General features: G+C 41.8%; 2 protein-coding genes across 3 annotated transcripts; both read right to left on the reverse strand.

Annotated features, from left to right (window-relative positions):
* Positions 1-1,089: 1,089 nt before the first annotated feature.
* Positions 1,090-5,521, reverse strand: igf3 (insulin-like growth factor 3). The gene is made up of 4 exons (XM_053503757.1): positions 5,441-5,521; positions 3,408-3,555; positions 2,453-2,616; positions 1,090-2,222 (listed from the first exon to the last, which is right to left on the reverse strand). Exons 1-4 carry the CDS (start codon positions 5,519-5,521, stop codon positions 2,028-2,030), a joined length of 588 nt encoding a protein of 195 aa, XP_053359732.1. The 3' UTR covers positions 1,090-2,027.
* A 1,570-nt stretch (positions 5,522-7,091) lies between these two features.
* On the reverse strand, positions 7,092-18,945 carry si:dkeyp-110g5.4 (uncharacterized protein LOC561637 homolog). Of its 2 annotated transcripts, XM_053504407.1 has the most exons (5): positions 18,822-18,945; positions 12,133-12,422; positions 11,141-11,322; positions 10,838-10,900; positions 7,092-10,219 (listed from the first exon to the last, which is right to left on the reverse strand). In XM_053504407.1, the coding sequence occupies exons 2-5, from the start codon at positions 12,401-12,403 to the stop codon at positions 7,553-7,555; spliced, it is 3,183 nt and encodes a 1,060-aa protein (XP_053360382.1). In that variant the 5' UTR covers positions 12,404-12,422; positions 18,822-18,945; the 3' UTR covers positions 7,092-7,552. The 2 variants fall into 2 exon arrangements, with proteins under 2 accessions (XP_053360382.1, XP_053360381.1); XM_053504406.1 differs by lacking the exon at positions 18,822-18,945 and having other exon boundaries at positions 12,133-13,028.
* Between the last annotated feature and the right edge of the window lie 1,393 nt (positions 18,946-20,338).

Consider the following 20,338-nt stretch of genomic DNA (forward strand, 5'->3'; position numbering starts at 1 on the left):
AAAAAGTGTACGTTTTTTCCTTCCAGAACTGAAAGCGATGTTTGTGTGAACAATCAGAGACGTGAGGAAAACCTGCGACCTTCTCCTCTCTGAGCTGCGGTTTATAAGCAGGTCATCTGCGCTTCAACTCTGATAAAACATGAAGGTCCCTGAGATAAAAGTTATTTACTGATACAGAAAGGTCAGGAATCTGCATTTCAGCTGCAGCAAGAAGAAGAAGATGAAGAAGAAGATGCACGAACACTCCTGCTGTAGCGCTCACACCACCGCGCTTCATTCAGTGTGACGCTCATGCGCTCAATAAAACACTCAACATGCAGCATGGTTAATATTTAACACTTTATCATAGAGTTTATATAAAACATAAAATACAAAACACGCATAATTTATAATTAAGAAAAAATGTGCAAACGTCACTGAAAAACATTCGTTGATACAGTCTGAGTTCACAACTCGTACAAAAGCGCTTACAAAATTCTTGACATAATACATAAAAAATGACTTATAATGGTAAAAAACTCTAAAGTTTGTTTTGAGAAATAATTCCCAAAAAAAGATTTAAAATAAATTCTTCATAGTGCACTGGACAGTTTCACCCTGCATCCATGTGAGCAATCACACCGTTTAAAGAACAACCCAGGACCAAGATCGTTTATAGGAGGAGCTGTAAGAGTGGGCGGGGCTTGCAACAGGAAAAATATTTGCATTATGCGCATTGATTTGTGTGTCCTGTTCATGAGACAATTCGACCGTAATTACGGAACGATTCCTCAGGGTGCGTTAAGGTTCAGTGCTTGGACCCACTAATTGCTGCTTAATTGCTATTATTAGAATGATAATCGGAAACTTTTGATGATTAATTCGATTCGTACTGGTAGCTTCATGACCTGATCCCTCCTCCCTACTGTGAATCGCGTGTGCTATTACTTTTCTATTTTTTCCGATACGGGTCTAGACACAGCAATCGGCGTGAATTTCGTACATACATACCCGTGAAATTTATATCAAAATGCTTGATTCTCTTCAGTGTAATGGAATGCAAACACCCCCAGAGGGAAAAAAAGCAAACAAAGCTACAGTAAGGGGATGTTGAAGCTATTGAAGTTATGCCGATGCATTTTGTTAAATAAACGATTCAAATTCATATGGAATCGTTGGAATCACGTGGAAAAGGAACAGCATCAGCTCGGCACTAGCAATGAAACCATGGCAACCAGCTGTAGATTTAATGTAGAAAGACTGATTAGCATTAAAAAAAGCAAAAATGAAACATGACAGTGTGACTCAGGGTGAGTCCTGACTCTCTTTCTCAAACACACTCCGTCAATTCACAAATTAACTCTTTCAGGTGAAAACAAAATTCACTAACACAGTTTTCAAACCACACGGTTAATATATTAACGTCATGCCTGTATTTCTAATAACTAATAACTCAGTGGTGTTTGTAGGCGCGTGACGTTAAACACAAACATCGTTAGAATTACATTCAGCTAGTTGACCAAAGCGCTTACAGAATTCGTACAAAATCAACACTGTAAACTCTTGTCTAGGAAAAGTTTGTGCTTTGTTTTGCCATACGAGCTAACAGTGCTGTGATGCTGACGCGCGTGGGCGATTAGCGCATCGCAGCCAGCGACATACTGTACATATTCCCGCGATACTGTTAGGACGTGATTAAGATAAAGTATGTCATAAAATAACGTATAAATAACAGATAGGGTTGTAATTAAAATGTCAGCGTGACACAGGCTGTGAATAAAGTCCAGGCTGGAGCTTGTGCGCTTGCTTTCTTAAGTGCTGTTTAAAAAAACAAACAAATGAAAACAAAAAACAAAAAACAGAATAAAACTATAAAGTGAAAATATAGTTTTATCAGCTGGCATAAGTCTAATGAACTATTAACTTTGAACATTCAGTTTTAAAAAAAAAAACAGTCTGTGCTACATGCTACTAATGAATGCTAACCTTGACTGTGGTGTTAATTAGCTCAGCCAAGCCTCTGAGACAGGGACAGAAACACATCGGTCTCAGTTCCCTTGTTTTCGCCTTGAGCAACGAGTTTTGTGGATTTTTTTGCTAATAACTCGCGACAGCATGGAGGCGTGGCTCAACTTCCTCTGGAACAGCACTCGCTCTTTAAGTCGTTCCCGAAATTTCTCAGGTTTGTTTTTAATCTGGTTCATTTCACATCGTCTGAGGAACATCAGCCAGAACTGATCCTCCTGCGAACCACAACAAAAGAATCTGCGAATAAATTCCTGTTTGTTTAAAGTCACACTTCGACTAAAAATGTTATTCATAAAAGTGGGTCATTTACACACACCAGGCCCCCACTACCCCCCCTCATCCCCCCGCCCAACCCCCCAGTGCTCCACCCCATCACACCCCTTTTCTTTGTGTAGTGTTTGTGTAGTTTGCTGTAATGATGTCACAGAAGTGTAAACACACGCACCGGGCGTGGCGTGGGCGGAGCGTTCTGCGTGTGTCGTCGCTCTCGATTCGGTTTGGCGCAATAATGTTCCAGATGCTGAAGGTCGCATCCTTTCACGCAGCACTGCTCCACGATTCCTTTACCTCTGCGGCGTGGACCTGCACCTCTCACCGCTCTGGGATGACCTGACACACACACACACACACACAGATATAATACCGGCACCATGATGAAGATGATGATGACGAAAATGATGATAATAAAGATGAAGGTGATGATGATGATAGCAGTCGTGATGAGAATGATGAAGATGAAGATGATGGTGATGATGATGTTCATGATGGTGTGCAGCAACATTAGCAGTGGTGTTTTTAATTCAGTTTTATTTCATACTTCATGTCTGAATTTCTCTCTCTCTTTTACACACATATACACACACACGCACACACACACACACACACACACACACACACACACACACACTTTTGTACAGTTCACACAACACTGAGAGAGAGTGGCAGAAAAATAATAGTAAGAAGGACACGTATGAACTGGAAGATTTGTCTGGAGAGAGAGAGAGAGAGACATCTGGAAAAAGAAAGAGAGACAGGTCTATAGATAGAGAGACAAGAGAGAGAGACGTCTGGAGGAATCCAGACATCCTGGGGACGGAGATGTCCCTGTAGATAGACATGAAAGACAGAAAGGAGTGTGTCTGAAAAGAAAGACGGTAGAGAGACAGACAGGAAAGTGATGAGACAGTGAGAGATAGACAAAGACGGGAGTTCTCCAGGGAGAGACAGACAGGTGGAAATGTCCTTGGGTGAAGAACAGGGTGAAAGGGAGCTGAATGAAGATACTGACGTCAATGAGGCAGGAAAAAGAGAAGCATGTTTCACACGGTGTGTGTGTGTGTGTGTGTGTGTGTGTGTGTGTGAGTGTGTGAGTGTGTGTGTGTGTGTGTGTGTGCTGGTACCTAAGTAAATTCCTCGATCTCCGCACACAAACTGCAGATCAGAGATGAGCTCCACTCCACACCGAGATTTTGCTGAGTTAGCGAGTTCAGGCTGCAGCACACACACTATCAGAGTGTACAACACACACACACTCCTCCAACACAGCACCTGCACAGGACACACACACACACACACACACACACACCATAATACAATGGGCTCATGGAAACACCTGCAGCTTATCACAAGACTGAAAGCACACACACACACACACGCACACACACACACACACACACACACACACACACACACACACACACACATTCAAAAACACAAAGTGACCATTTGTATGTGTGTGTTACTTATTAACACTACACACACACTGATCAGCTCTGACATTAAAACCGCCTCAGGTTTGGGTTCCCCTTGTGCCCCTGGGGCGTGGCTCCACAGGGCGTGGCCTCTCGGGGTGGGTGCTGTAGTGTTTGGCAGTGGATCCTTTGGGTGCTGAGGGTTGTGGGGCGGGGCTTGGGCGGGGCAGGGCGGGGCTTGGGCGGGGCGTTGACCTGTGTTGGCTTTTCTGTGGGTTCGGCCGAGACACGCGGACTTGAGTGACCCTCGGGTGACCCTGATCCTGTCACCGCCGCGCTGGGGCACGACATCATCAGTGGTTTGACTTCACCTGTCACTGGTGTTAATGTTCTGGCTGTTCAGTGTGTGTGTGTGTGTGTGTGTGTGTGTCTGTGTGTGTGTGTGTCTGTGTGTGTGCAGTGCTGTACTCCGGGCCCTTATACTGGCTCTGACTCGCTTCTTCCATCTCTCTCACACACACACACACACACACACACACACACTTCTTATTACACTACACAATGATTATAGAGTAATTACCACACACACACACACACACACACACACACACACACACACAATTCTGCTTATTCTTAGAAACCACAACAACAGCAGTGAGGAAAGAAAGTCAAAGGGAAGAGAGAACGACACGACTTTATATTTATTATAGATTTATTCTCACTATTATTATTATTAGTATTATTATTAACTATTAAATAGTGTAAAATATGTATGTATAATTATTTAATAAGTAAATTATTTTTAGCTGTTGTATACATTGTTAATAATAGTTAAATATCTGCAAAGTAAAAATTTTTTGAATTTTTAAATGAAATTGTTTAAAATGAAATAAAGTGATCTTGCAATAAATAAATAAATAAATAAATAAATGAATGAATGAATAAGCGTGGTTTTCAAAAAATAAATAAATACAATGCAATGTTTTACTTATTAAACTGAACCAAAGAATTACTCGTAACGATCTCCATCATCAGCATTAAAGAGTCGAGCTTCTGCTAAAAAATGAAAGAAAAGTAAATAATAAACTGTTTTTATAAAGAAAGAAAAAGATAAAGAAAGTTGAAGGCTGGGTGAAATAAGCAAATGATAAGTGTGTGCTTTCCTCACACACACACACACACACACACATGCGCACCATCAAATTAAACTTATTTTAAAACAAACACAGCTGTAATTACAGAGCAATTACTAAAGTGCTACTGCAACATTTCTATAAACACACACACACACACACACACACACGGTGTGTATACTTGCAGGATAGTTTTTTAGTTCCAAATGTTAAAAAACACTTTACTATTATGCAGTTAACAATACCGCAAGTGCAATTTTTTCCTAATATAAATATTATTTCAAAAATTAGGAAATTAATGATTTATAAAATTAATTATAATAAAATAACAAAAATATTTCATTTAGGATAAGCTTATATTATCTAAATTACATTTATATATATATATATATATACAAATTACTAAATTTACTTTATGTTTAAAGTTTTTCAACCTTTTATCCTTAAATGCAACTATTAAGACACTAAAAGACATTTTATTATTTTAATTTATATTCATTAATAAATGATACAATTACATATTTAAAAAAAAACAATTTTTTCGCTGTAAACATCTGTGAGTGTGTGTGTGTGTGTGTGTGAGAGAGAGAGAGAGAGACAGGGATGTACCTGTAGTGCAGGTGTGACTCCGTGTCGAGTGTGTGTCATGATGGCTGCAGACGCAGTGTTTCGTCTTCCACCCAAAGACATGTGTGTGTGTGTGTGCGTGTGTGTGTGTTATAGTTAGAGAGGAGGAGCTAGCCTTTCAACACACACCCTAATCTAACACCATGCCTACACACACACACACAGGAGTGATTATCTAGCAGTGTGCTACATTAGTATCATGTGATAAAGAATTTGTATTGTGATTTTGCTTTTTAATTAGTTTAATGACTAAACGTGTGTGTGTGTGTGTGTGTGCACTGGATCAGTGTTTGATAACTGAAGGAATAACAGCAGTTTTAGCCGATGAGATACTAAAAAGTTTATGACGTTAACCGAACATGAGATAAACACACACACACACACACACACACACATGAAATCAGTGTGCTTTCTGTGGTTGTGTACAGACAAAATGTTATGATGTGATTAGCTGCATGTGGGTCACTCAGATTAACCCTCCGACTGACACCTTCATCATCTTCTTCATCATCCTACATTATACAATAATTTCACTTTTAAAAAGAACTGAATGTGAAACACTAATGTCTGTAATTACAGGGAGGAGAGAGAGAGAGAGAGAATAAGAAAGAAAGGACTGAAGGAAGATGGAATGAAAGACAAAAAGGCAAGAAAAAAGAAAATGGATGGAAAACGAGAGAGAAATCTTTCTTTCTTTCTTTTTTAACACCACGCCAGTTTCTATGGCTCTATTCATGGTGAGAAGCATTTTTGTTATTCGATATTAAAACTAGATAAGATGTTTAAAATATTTTTTTTCTAAGAACTTTAAAACTACATTTGGATTTACGTGTTTAAAAACTTATTTTAAAAGTGTCAATAGAATGAAACAAGTTTCCTAAAGGATTAAAAGTAAACATTGTGGTGGGTTTTCTCTCGACAGTAAAAACGTGTGTGTTGCTCGTGAGTGTCCGATCCCGCATCTTGTATACGTCACTTAATCCCAATGATTTTTAAAAGGACATTTACGTCATGATCCAACATCGGGGTTTGTTTCATAGAGTTTATTATTTAAGCTTTGGTCCCGTTCTGATTGGCATTTATTTTTGATGTATTCATTTAAAATTGGTTTTAAATCTGTGAAGGGTATAAAGCATTTAATTGTTTATTTAGATAATGCTCCTTTGGCAGTTTTGTCTGCTTTCTCATTACTAGGGATTCCTGAGTGTCCGGATATCCAACAGATAATTATGTTAAAATTATTTCCTTCTACGAATGATAAATTGGTTAGGATTTTCAAGATTGTTGAATGATCTGTTTTTATATTTTTTAATGCTTGGAGACATGATTTTAAGTCTGTTATTATTAGGTAATCCTTTCGTAATGTGGTTTCGATGAATTTCAAAGCCATAAGCAGAGCATTAGCTTCTGCAGTAAAAATTTACCTTTGGTCTGGGATGCGTAAACCCTGCGGTAGTCGATTTGTTGCAAAAGGTGTTGCCACTTTCTTTCCTGATTTTGATCCATCCGTGTGATATTCGTTCGGATGGGTTTTTGACTTTTTTTTTTTTTTCTAGATCCAGATCCAGATAAATGTTAGGCTTTTTCAGATTCCATGGAGCAAAAAAAGAAATAATGAAATAAACAAGAATGATAAAGTGCACTGTGTTTATTTAACAGGTCACATGACCTCGGGACACGCCCCATACCTAAACCTTTACAAATCATTCAGAGAAAATAAACTGAACAAAAAAAGACCTCACAATCTGTGTTTATGAATAAACTTCAAACGGCGACTCGACATTCTCACGTCTTTATAGTTACATCAAAATTAACTGACAAAAAATAAAGCAAAAGTATATTTTTACTTTCTTTCTGGTATAATAGTAAAATATTGCAATGTTTGTTTTAATAAGCACCGCCACCTTTACCTCAATGCCAAAAGTATGAAAACTATAAGGCGTGTGCTTTGCGTCCAGTTATATAAAAGTGCATGTACTGTATATACTCTGAATAATATCAGGTCAGTTTGTGTTCGCGAGCGGGACGAGCTCCACTCTAAATGCTAACGTTTCTACAGGTCACTGTTCGTTAATGTTTCCTGAGCGTTCTCGTTTAGCGGTGTGAGTTAATCAGATTGTTGAGTTTCTCCTCCATCCCTCGGATTTTTGCTCGGATCCGACTGATGTTCTCCTCCCGCCTCAGCTCCGTGAAAGGAGACGTGGGGCGGGGCATCACACCCACTTCCTCAGCACGTGCGCTCTGATTGGGAGCCTCCGACTGTTCCTCTGCTAACTTGCCGTCTTGATCCGGACCGGACGCTTGGCTGTCAGGATCGCTCTTGCGGTGTTCGCGCGTCTCTGATGATTTGCCAGTCTGAGGTGGAACGCAACTTCGGGAAGCGGTGACGTCCGAAGTGGGTGTTTCCCTGACGCCAGCTTGTTCTAGATCTTCATTCTCTTTCTGAGCTGCAGCATCATTGTTAGTTCCATGAGCAGAGAGATCGCAAGATGTTCCATCACGGTTCGGTTCTTTAAAATCACTTTTCGCAGCAAAAACTCGATTCTGGGCCACGCTCTTATCCCCGCTAGCGTGTGACTCACCGCAAACTCCGCCATTCGTTACGTCGGAGTTTTGTTCATGCGTAACATGTTCTTGTTCGGCACTTTGACTTTGAACCTCGCTGACATAGGATTTAACACAACCTTCAACACAATTTGTTTCGACTCCGTTTGCGTCGTTAGCTTCGTGCGTGTCCTCGATCTCAGACGCAGTTTTACTGACATTATTTGTACCAGAAGAATTCTCCACTTCACTGATCAGGCCTGCAGCAGCTGTGTTGTAATCTGTACCGTCGCTAATCGGCTCGTTTCCGCTTTTACATGACACCTCATTGCTGTTGCGAGTCGTCAGGATCTCCACATCGTTTCTGGTTAACAGTTGTTCAGCTTCACTAATACAGGCTTCAGAGGGCGTTTTGTTGTTTATCTGGTCATCCTGATCCCTCGCTCCGGCGCTCTTTCCGACAGTTTTTGCGCCCGAGTTTGTAGTGTCCTCTGTTTTGAAGCGTTTTGTGGACGAATCTTCAGTTTTATTAATCTGACTCTCAGTGCAAACTTCAACGTCCTCGCTATCGGAGATGCACCGTTTACGGCTTTTCATTTTTTCCAAAATACTCTGAAGTTCAACATCATCTCCTTGACATCCTCGCACGTCCAAGATCTCAAGATCACATTCATCCAGCGACGATACTGATATTTCATTTGTGCTGTTTGAGCTTCTGTTGATTTTATCATCTTCGTTATCGTCGTCCTCAATGATCACAACATCATGATCGTGATTTGTAGCTTTATGTTTGTGCTTTATGACGGGTTTAGACTCAGACAAGAACTCCACGTCATCGTCATCATCATGTTTACATCGTTTAGCTGATGAAATGTTATTTTCGCTAATCTGAGCGACAGCTACTACGTCTAAACTCGTCTCATCCACGGTTCTAGTGAAAATCTTCCGTTTGCACCCTTTAGCGCCGTCGGGAGTCTCAGGTCCCAGTTTGTTTCCACTCTCTGGACGGGTTGTGTCGTTCTCATCATCAACGTCATCCACGATCTCGATGGCACCCTCGCAGTGTTTAAGCGTCAGACTCGGACACTTCACGCCAGCGCAACTTTTTTCTCGATTTACGTCATTTGTACATTTGTGTAAAGCATGACTGTCGGCCGTGTCCGAGATCTGAACGGCACCTTCGCAGCCTTTGGCTTCAACTGACAAATTTGTGACGATACTGACAGGACCTTCTCTTTTAGTTTCGGCGCCCGTCTCGTTTACTTGACTTTCATCGCCGCTCGTGTGTCGATCCGATTCGTCTCTAGCGCTGCACTCGATGACCTCCATGTGACTTCCCGCTGATACGCTTTCGACTTCCACACAACTTTTCTCAATGATTAAGCCGTCGCAATCGGCACCCGTTTCTACAGCGATATCGTCATTTTTACATTTCGCTAATTCGACCGATGAGGCCTGATCGTTAACGCTGTTGTTATTTCCTTGTTTGATTCTCTCTACTATTTCCAACAAATGTTTAACTTTGCTGCCGTTTGTTCCGACTGCATTCGCGTCTCCTGACCCGACGTTATCCTCGCTGCTTATGTTTACTGTCTCATCGGCACGTTCGCAGTGTGAACTCTGACCTTTGCTCGCCTGAATACTGATGGAAGGTTTAGATTTCACTCCGTCTTCATTTGTGTCTCCGGCATTTTCCTGAACAGCTCGATGAGCGATGTTTACCTCGACAACCTCAGCAGCTCTAACAGATGCTTCAGTTTTATCCTGAGGAATCTCCAATTCGCTGCTTTGACCTTTACAGTCAATTTTACCTTGATGTTCATTTTCGCTCGTTACTGATGGACTCTGAACCCTGGAGAAAGTTACATGTTTGCAATATTTGGCTTTAGCTAATGAACTCTCTAAAGTAGAACTTTCTGTGAGGGCCAGTGTAATCCGATCTTCTCCACCGCCACAGTCTTCAGTGTTAGCCAGCGAGCTCTGAGCTTCACCACAAGGTGCGCTAGCGCTTGTCTCTTCCTCTAGCTTTATCTGCATTATCTTTTCCTCGGCGCTCGGCGTGTTGGTGTTCGCGTCCTTTGTTAGTGGGTTTTTAGCGGGGTAGTTTTCGTCCCCGTTCTTCGTCACATCAGCTTCGCTTTCCTTTAACACTTCTGCGCGTTTCCCATCATCCTCTGCATCTTTACTCCTCTTCCTGTCAGTGATGCCATCAACCAGCTGCAAAAAATAAATAAAGCACCCTAAGCTATTTTACTCATTACTCAAATATAATTAATCACAGCAAAGTACAGGTAATTATTTATCTTTATCACAAGACCAATTCTTGTAAATAATTTTAATATTCACAAATGTAAAAAGATGACTAATAATAAAAACCAACAACAAAAAATATAATTTCTTTAAGGTAAATTGTTTATAGCAGTAATTACTCTTTAGTCTTAAATTTACAACTAAATCAAACTGTAAAATACTGTTGCAAGCAACGATGAGCGGGCCCAAGCACCTTTTGCCCCCTTCACAATTTTGAATCCTCAATGTCTTTAGATCACATCTGCCCTGTTTGGTGACGATCGTATTAATCCCCTAGGAGGACTATATCAAAATCTATCGGGGGCGTTTTGCAAATGACCCAAAAAAACTGACTTCCTGTTGAGTTGAGTCCAGGACACATGTAAGTTTAAATACTTTTATTGTAAGGATTTTTAGTTTTCTTTAAAAATTACCTACAAATAAATAAATACAATCTTTACGAATAAATAAAAATACATCAACTTTTTTAAATTGTTGTAACATTTTATATCACAGTAAATTAATTTAATTATGAATCTTATTTACCGCTTCACACTCCATCACACCATCATCCTTCTGCTCCTCGATGATGTCACTTCCTCCATCCCGCTGCGAAAACATACAGCACAATAATCACGTACATGTGTAAGGGTTTAAACAGGAAGAAAATAAATTAAATTCTGAATAAAAGAAAAATATATAAAACGAAAAAAAGAACACATTTTTAGACAAATTTTTAAGTTTTTAACTATCTATCTGTCTATCTATCTGAAAAATAATATACAAAATAAAAACAGAAAAAAAAATAAAATGAAATGCACTCAGTAAAGTTCCATCCAAATAACCTACCGTTTTTACAGGTGAGCTCAGGGGCGGGGCTTCACACTCGGAGAGGGCGGTGCTTCGTTTCGACTCCTTGGCTTTTCTTACAATAAGGAAAATTTGTTTGTTAAACACAACGATGGAGTTCCTTCCTCTGCAGAACGCAGAACCTGCTCCTGGGCTCTTAGACACCTGCAGTGAGGTCTGACCTGGAGAACGACATTAAATAAACAAGTAAACAAGTACACAACCAAACAAAACTCATTTTATAGATTTTAAAAGATCTGAAGCACAAAGAATAATTAGATATAAATAGAAATAATTATTGTCAACGAAATTAAGCTACACTAAACTTTTTTAGGTAACTATTTACTTACATTATTATATATTTAGAAGCAAATATAGTTGTGTTTTGGGATTAAGAGTGTCTTGTGGTTAATTCAGCCACTAGAGGGCGCATAGCACATTTAATTTACATTTCTATATAAATAAGCGATCTAAAAAATAAACAAAAAAACAGGCCAGATAATTGCTATTGAAATAAATAATAATAAAGTTTAGAAATAATACATAGAAGTTTAAATCCCCCTTACTGCCCAAAACATTTTTAACAAGGAATTATTTATAACAGCATGATTAAAAAATACTATACAACGACTTGATATAATTATCATTTTCATGACCAACATTTCATTTACTTACCATCTAATAAATACAGTAATGATGTTTATAAATAATTTTTAAAACAGAAAAACTAACATTATTTTTATTATTCAAATAAATAATAATTGTTAATAAATTAACAATTGAGTCAACGATAGCAATAAATAAAGTATATATGACGCATTAAACATTTAAGTGGAACTTATGCATGTCATCTCACAAACCACCCTGAAATAAAAAAAATAATAAAATAAAAACTTTAATCTTTAAAAAAAGAACAAAAGAAAAAAAATTCTAAGATATTTTTCGGAGATATTTTTCTCCCTTTCCTAAAATATAGGAAATGGATTAAACACCTGACAGTAGAAAATCTCTGAGTATTTTAAAAGCTTCACAGTTAGAGGTCAGGACCGGCAGGAGAAACTGCCCCGGGGTCAAAGGTCGTGATTTCAGGGTCGTCCCTTTTATCCTCAGCTCCACCGGGGAGATGAAGGTGGCCGGCTGGTCGGAGTGAGCGGGACTCAGGGGCATTTTCTTAGTGATGGAGGAAGGCAGCGAGCGCACGGGGACGGTGACGACACGCGCCTGCTGCGGGATGAAGACCTCAGCGTCCTCGACTGACGTCATGGTGAGACACACACTAACACTGCACAGAGAAACCATCATCATCATCATCATTATCATAGTGGTGATCTTCATCACTACCGTTTGAACTGAATCATCATTAGTAATGCTGTAGCGCTATATAAAGTGGCGCTCAGTCCCGCCCTTCTTTCCATAAACCCGAGGGATGAACCTGACCGTCCTGGCGTCCTGTCTGAATCAGCACCAGGTTACTGTCCTTTAAAAGCTACATCCATGTCTCATGTCATTAGAGAGAGACAGCAAGAGAGTAAAAGAGAGAGTGAGACAGCAAGAGAGACAAAGTGAGATAGAGCTAGTGAAACAGGAAGAGAAAGTCAGACTGAAACATTGACAGAAAGTGAAAGACAGTAAAACTGAGGGAGAGAGTGAGACTGAGAGAGGGATAGAGAGTGAGACAGACAGGGACACTGTGAGAGTGAGACAATGAGAGTAAGACAGAGAGCAGGATAGAGAGTGAGACAGACAGGGACACAGTGAAAGTGAATCAGTGAGACTGAGATAGGGATAAAGAGTAAGACAGCCAGAGACACTGTGAGAGTAAGACAGTGAGAGTGAGGCAGGCAGGGACACTGAGAGTGAGACAGTGAGAGTGAGACAGGCAGAGACACTGAGAGTGAGACAGAGAAAGTGAGAGCGGGATAGAGTTAGACAGTGAGACTGAGAGCGGAATAGAGTGAGACAGACAGGGACAGTGTGAGAGTAAGACAGTGAGAGTGAGACAGGCAGGGACACTGAGAGTGAGACAGAGAAAGTGAGAGCGGGATAGAGTTAGACAGTGAGACTGAGAGCGGAATAGAGTGAGACAGACAGGGACAGTGTGAGAGTAAGTCAGTGAGAGTGAGACAGAAAGAGGGATAGAGTGAGACAGTGAGATTGAGATAGGGATAGAGCATGAGACAGACAGAGACACAGTAAGGGTGAGACAGTGAGAGTGAGACTGAGATAAGGATAGAGAGTGAGACAGACAGGGGCAGTGTGAGAGTGAGACAGACAGGGACACAGTGAGAGTGAGGCAGTGAGACTGAGATAGGAATAGAGAGTAAGACAGACAGGGACACTGTGAGAGTAAGACAGTGAGAGTGAGGCAGACAGGGACATTGTGAGAGTAAGAAAGGGACACTGAGAGCGAGACAGTAAGAGTGAGAGAGGGATAGAGAGTGAGACAGACAGAGCCACAGTGAGAGTGAGATTGAGATAGGATAGGATTGGATAGAGCGTGAGACAGACAGGGACACTGTGAGAGTAAGACAGTGAGAGTGAGGCAGACAGGGACATTGTGAGAGTAAGACAGTGAGAGTGAGACAGACAGGGACACTGTGAGTGGGACAGTGATAGTGAGAGAGGGATAGAGAGTGAGATAGTAAGAGTGAGTAAGACAGTAAGAGTGAGAGAGGGATAGAGAGTGAGAGAAAGAGGGATAGAGTGAGACAGTAAGACTGAGATAGGGATAGAGTGAGACAAACAGGGACAGTGTGAGATTGAGATAGGGATATAGCGTGAGACAGACAGAGCCACAGTGAAAGTGAGATTGAGATAGGGATAGAGAGTGAGACAGACAGGGACACTGTGAGAGTAAGACAGTGAGAGTAAGACAGACAGTGACACTGAGAGTGGGACAGTAAGAGTGAGAGAGGGATAGAGAGTGATATAGTGAGAGTGAGTAAGACAGTAAGAGTGAGACAGGGATAGAGAGTGAGAGAGGGAGAGAGAGTGAGAGAGAGAGGGATAGAGTAAGACAGTTAGACTGAGATAGGGATAGAGTAAGACAAACAGGGACAGTGTGAGATTGAAATAGGGATAGAGCGTGAGACAGACAGGGACACTGTGAGAGTAAGACAGTGAGAGTAAGACAGACAGGGACACAGAGTGGGACAGTGAGAGTGAGAGAGGGATAGAGAGTGAGATAGTGAAAGTGAGTAAGACAGTAAGAGTGAGAGAGGGATAGAGAGTGAGAGAGAGGGATAGAGTGAGACAGTGAGACTGAGATAGGGATAGAGTGAGACAAACAGGGACAGTGTGAGATTGAGATAGGGATAGAGCGTGAGACAGACAGAGCCACAGTGAGAGTAAGACAGTGAGAGTAAGACAGACAGGGACACAGAGTGGGACAGTGAGAGTGAGAGAGGGATAGAGAGTGAGACAGACATGAACAGTGTGAGAGTAAGACTGAGAGGGGGATAGAGAGTGAGACAGTGAGAGTAAGAGGGATAGAGAGTGAGACAGACAGAGCCACAGTGAGACTGAGATAGAGATAAAGAGTAAGACAGCCAGAGACACTGTGAGAGTAAGACAGTGAGAGTGAGGCAGGCAGGGACACTGAGAGTGAGACAGTGAAAGTGAGATAGGGATAGAGCATGAGACAGACAGAGACACATTGAGAGTGAGACTGAGATAGGTATACTGTAGAGAGTGAGACAGACAGGGACACAGTGAGAGTAAGACAGTGAGAGTGAGGCAGACAGGGACATTGTGAGAGTAAGACAGTGATAGTGAGACAAACAGGGACACTGAGAGTGAGACAGTGAGAGTGGGATAGAGTTAGACAGTGAGATTGAAATAGGGATAGAGTGAGACAAACAGGGACAGTGTGAGAGTAAGACAGTAAGAGTAAGACAGACAGGGACATTGAGAGTGAGACAGTGAGAGTGAGAGAGGGATAGAGAGTGAGACAGACAGAGACACAGTAAGGGTGAGACAGTGAGAGTGAGACTGAGATAAGGATAGAGAGTGAGACAGACAGGGGCAGTGTGAGAGTGAGACAGACAGGGACACAGTGAGGGTAAGACAGTGAGAGTGAGACTGAGATAGGTATACTGTAGAGAGTGAGACAGACAGGGACACAGTGAGAGTGAGGCAGTGAGACTGAGATAGGAATAGAGAGTAAGACAGACAGGGACACTGTGAGAGTAAGACAGGGAGGCAGACAGAGACATTGTGAGAGTAAGATTGAGATAGGGATAGAGCGTGAGACAGGCAGGGACAGTGTGAGAGTAGGACAGTGAGAGTGAGACAGCCAGGGACACTGAGAGTGAGACAGTAAGAGTGAGAGAGGGATAGAGAGTGAGACAGACAGAGCCACAGTGAGAGTGAGATTGAGATAGGATAGGATTGGATAGAGCGTGAGACAGACAAGGACACTGTGAGAGTAAGACAGTGAGAGTGAGGCAGACAGGGACATTGTGAGAGTAAGACAGTGAGAGTGAGGCAGACAGGGACATTGTGAGAGTAAGACAGTGAGAGTGGGATAGAGTTAGACAGTGAGATTGAAATAGGGATAGAGTGAGACAAACAGGGACAGTGTGAGAGTAAGACAGTAAGAGTAAGACAGACAGGGACATTGAGAGTGAGACAGTGAGAGTGAGAGAGGGATAGAGAGTGAGACAGACAGAGACACAGTGAGGGTGAGACAGTGAGAGTGAGACTGAGATAAGGATAGAGAGTGAGACAGACAGGGACAGTGTGAGAGTGAGACAGACAGGGACACAGTGAGGGTAAGACAGTGAGAGTGAGACTGAGATAGGTATACTGTAAAGAGTGAGACAGACAGGGACACAGTGAGAGTGAGGCAGTGAGAATGAGATAGGGATAGAGAGTAAGACAGACAGGGACACTGTGAGAGTAAGACAGTGAGAGTGAGGCAGACAGAGACATTGTGAGAGTAAGACAGTGAGAGTGAGACAGACAGGGACACTGAGAGTGAGACAGTGAGAGAGGGATAGAGAGTGAGACAGACAGAGCCACAGTGAGAGTAAGATTGAGATAGGGATAGAGCGTAAGACAGGTAGGGACAGTGTGAGAGTAGGACAGTGAGAGTGAGAGACAGGGACACAGAGTGGGACAGTAAGAGTGAGAGAGGGATAGAGAGTGATATAGTGAGAGTGAGTAAGACAGTAAGAGTGAGACAGGGATAGAGAGTGAGAGAGGGAGAGAGAGTGAGAGAGAGAGGGATAGAGTAAGACAGTTAGACTGAGATAGGGATAGAGTAAGACAAACAGGGACAGTGTGAGATTGAAATAGGGATAGAGCGTGAGACAGACAGGGACACTGTGAGAGTAAGACAGTGAGAGTAAGACAGACAGGGACACAGAGTGGGACAGTGAGAGTGAGAGAGGGATAGAGAGTGAGATAGTGAAAGTGAGTAAGACAGTAAGAGTGAGAGAGGGATAGAGAGTGAGAGAGAGAGGGATAGAGTGAGACAGTGAGACTGAGATAGGGATAGAGTGAGACAAACAGGGACAGTGTGAGATTGAGATAGGGATAGAGCGTGAGACAGACAGAGCCACAGTGAGAGTAAGACAGTGAGAGTAAGACAGACAGGGACACAGAGTGGGACAGTGAGAGTGAGAGAGGGATAGAGAGTGAGACAGACATGAACAGTGTGAGAGTAAGACTGAGAGGGGGATAGAGAGTGAGACAGTGAGAGTAAGAGGGATAGAGAGTGAGACAGACAGAGCCACAGTGAGAGTGAGATTGAGATAGGGATAGAGCGTGAGACAGGCAGGGACAGTGTGAGAGTAGGACAGTGAGAGTGAGACAGACAGGGACACTGAGAGCGAGACAGTGAGAGTGAGAGAAGGATAGAGAGTGAGACAAACAGAGCCACAGTGAGAGTGAGATTGAGATAGGATAGGATAGGATTGGATAGAGCGTGAGACAGACAGGGACACTGTGAGAGTAAGACAGTGAGAGTGAGGCAGACAGGGACATTGTGAGAGTAAGACAGTGAGAGTGAGACAGACAGGGACACTGAGAGTGGGACAGTAAGAGTGGGATAGAGTTAGACAGTGAGACTGAGATAGGGATAGAGTAAGACAAACAGGGACAGTGTGAGACAGTGAAAGTAAGACAGAGAGAGAGATAAAGTGAGACAGTGAGATTGAGATAGGGATAGAGCGTGAGACAGGCAGAGCCACAGTGAGAGTGAGATTGAGATAGGGATAGAGCGTGAGACAGGCAGAGCCACAGTGAGAGTGAGATTGAGATAGGGATAGAGCGTGAGACAGACAGGGACACTGTGAGAGTAAGACAGTAAGAGTAAGACAGACACTGTCTCACTGAGAGTAAGACAGTGAGAGTGAGAGAGGGATAGAGAGTGAGACAGACATGAACAGTGTGAGAGTGAGACTGAGATGGGGATAGAGAGTGAGACAGTGAGAGTGAGAGAGGGATAGAGAGTGAGACAGACAGAGCCACAGTAAGAGTGAGATTGAGATAGGGATAGAGCGTGAGACGGGCAGGGACACTGTGAGAGTAAGACAGTGAGAGTGAGACAGCCAGGGACACTGAGAGTGAGACAGTAAGAGTGAGAGAGGGATAGAGAGTGAGACAGACAGAGCCACAGTGAGAGTGAGATTGAGATAGGATAGGATTGGATAGAGCGTGAGACAGACAGGGACACTGTGAGAGTAAGACAGTGAGAGTGAGGCAGACAGGGACATTGTGAGAGTAAGACAGTGAGAGTGAGACAGACAGGGACACTGAGAGTGAGACAGTGAGAGTGGGATAGAGTTAGACAGTGAGACTGAGATAGGGGTAGAGCATGAGACAGACAGGGACACTGTGAGAGTAAGACAGTGAGAGTAAGACAGAGAGAGAGATAAAGTGAGACAGTGAGATTGAAATAGGGATAGAGTGAGACAAACAGGGACAGTGTGAGAGTAAGACAGTAAGAGTAAGACAGACAGGGACATTGAGAGTGAGACAGTGAGAGTGAGAGAGGGATAGAGAGTGAGACAGACAGGGACACTGTGAGAGTGAGACAGTGTGAGAGTGAGACAGTGTGAGAGTGAGACAGTGAGACACCGGTCCTTGTGTGAGTGTATTTACATGCGGATGTTAAACACACTGTGTATCTCAGGTATGATGAGAACTGAACTCCACACAAACACTGAATGTTGTTACTTATCATTTAAAAAGTCTCTGTAGTTTATTATTAAACACTTTTATCTTTAAAGTGATCAACTTAAAAAAATTCATCTCCTGCTGATTACATCATCTGTTTTAGTGTTTAAACCATATGTTTAGGTCTGTGTGTGTGTGTGTGTGTGTGTGTGTCAGCTGATGATGAAAATGAAACCAAAATGATCTGATTCTCCCGAAATGAAAGTGAAGAAGAAACAATTAAAAACATAAACCTTAAGAATATCACCGCGCGCGCGTGCACACACACACACACACACACACCTTTATCCCTCCACCCCCGGTCAGCTCGGGTCAGTGTGTGTGTGTGTGTGTGTGTGAACAGTCACATCAGCGCGGATATAATCAGAACATTAGAGAATAAAGAGTTTAAATAAATAATAATAAAGATAAACAGATTAAACAGTATTTCTCCCTCTATAATAATAATAATAATAATAAGCCCTGTCACTACACCCCCCCCTCCTCCCCCCTCACTCACTCTGCTGTCTGTAGTCCTCACGCGCCGCTCCGACCCGACCTGCGTTTCCGTCACTGATGCACGAGGAAGCGTCACACTGAGGCGCGCGATAAACACAAACACTTCCGGGATTTCAAAATAAAACACCCACTGAACGTATAAATTTATAATAATAATAATAATAATAATAATCATCATCATTATCATCGTTGTTGTTGTTGTTGTTGTTGTTTAAATAAATGAATATTTTTCAGTGCATGAACTGCATTAAAAGCCAGTCAAAAATAAAAAGTGTGACTTAAAAAATCTGTCAATCAATCATTAATTACACACAGTTATCAAAATAAAAGTTTGATGTAGTGTGTATTTAAAAAAAATATGTTACAAATACACTGCCTGGTGAAAGAAAAAAAATGAAATTTGTGTATAACTAAGCGAATAAGTAACACACTTCTAATGGATATTGGATCAATACGATTCAGCAGGAACCAGTTATTTAACCCTAAACTGACACGTTCTCATTGCTTATTAAAGCTCATAGCATTATAGACAGTATGTGTTTGACTGTTGGCGGCACAGTGGCGTAGCGGGTTGGTACCGTCATGAGGCTGGGTTCACACCTCCAGAGGCCCGGTTCCGTGTGTGTGTCCAGGGTGTACCCCGCCTCATGCCCTAAGTCTCCTGGAATAGACTCCAGGCCCCATGTGACCCCGAATACAGAATAAAGAGGTATAGAGACAGTGAGTAATTCTATTTTGCTTTTTTTTTTGTTTGTTTGTTTTTTTAAATAAACATATATCGAGCTCAGAATTGTGCAGTATAGGCTACGTTTACACTGTCAGGTAAATGTGACCTAATTTCGATGTTTTGCTCATATGTGACACATATCCGATATGTTCTATGTCCGTGTAAACAGGACATAGAATCAGATATAATCAGATATAATCAGATATAAATCAGACATGTGCTCATGTGATTGTGGTGTAAACAGACAGATCGGATTTCCTGAAGCATTGCGTTCTGTACGTCATTAAAACTGTGACTTCTTTGCGGTTTAATGACGTAATGTTATTCTCCAGTGGAAGCGCGTGTGGAATTATAACATCGCAGGTGACATGGAAAAGGAAAAGCACCCAGCCCCCCCCCCCCCCCTTGTGTTAATGCTTATTTGGACTAAATAATAATTAATTATATCAGTTAATTATACTGATTATATAATTATATTGATCATTAATAAATCAGTATTTGGTGAATAAAGGATATATCGCAGAGCGTCAAGCATACTTCACCTCCGTCTATCTTGGCTAGTGTGTAGCGCAAAAACCTCCCTTTAAGTATGCAAGATGTTTCAGATGGTATGGCAAGTGTAAACACGTGAATCGGATATGAGTCATAAAGAACGTGTAAACAGACGGTCAAAAAAATCTGATATAGGCATTGAGACCTGCAGTGGAAACATAGCCATAGAGAGCGTGTTTACTTAAGATATTATCTGTAGTGTTAGCTGAGTGTCTCTGTGCTGGTCTGTGGAGGTGTGT

This window comes from Clarias gariepinus, chromosome 9 (genome assembly GCF_024256425.1).
Source record: "Clarias gariepinus isolate MV-2021 ecotype Netherlands chromosome 9, CGAR_prim_01v2, whole genome shotgun sequence".
Taxonomy (NCBI): domain Eukaryota; kingdom Metazoa; phylum Chordata; class Actinopteri; order Siluriformes; family Clariidae; genus Clarias; species Clarias gariepinus.

Excerpts from the sequence above, each read along its gene's own strand:
- igf3 (XM_053503757.1), bottom strand. The coding sequence starts at position 5,521 with ATGTCTTTGGGTGGAAGACGAAACACTGCGTCTGCAGCCATCATGACA. Across the intron at positions 3,556-5,440 it reads GAGTCACACCTGCACTACAG|GTGCTGTGTTGGAGGAGTGT; the intron begins GTACATCCCTGT and ends TGTCCTGTGCAG. Across the intron at positions 2,223-2,452 it reads CTCCGCCCACGCCACGCCCG|GAGGATCAGTTCTGGCTGAT; the intron begins GTGCGTGTGTTT and ends TGTGGTTCGCAG.
- si:dkeyp-110g5.4 (XM_053504406.1), bottom strand. The coding sequence starts at position 12,475 with ATGAAGATCACCACTATGATAATGATGATGATGATGATGGTTTCTCTG. Across the intron at positions 10,901-11,140 it reads TGAGCTCACCTGTAAAAACG|CGGGATGGAGGAAGTGACAT; the intron begins GTAGGTTATTTG and ends ATGTTTTCGCAG. Across the intron at positions 10,220-10,837 it reads GTGTGATGGAGTGTGAAGCG|CTGGTTGATGGCATCACTGA; the intron begins GTAAATAAGATT and ends TATTTTTTGCAG.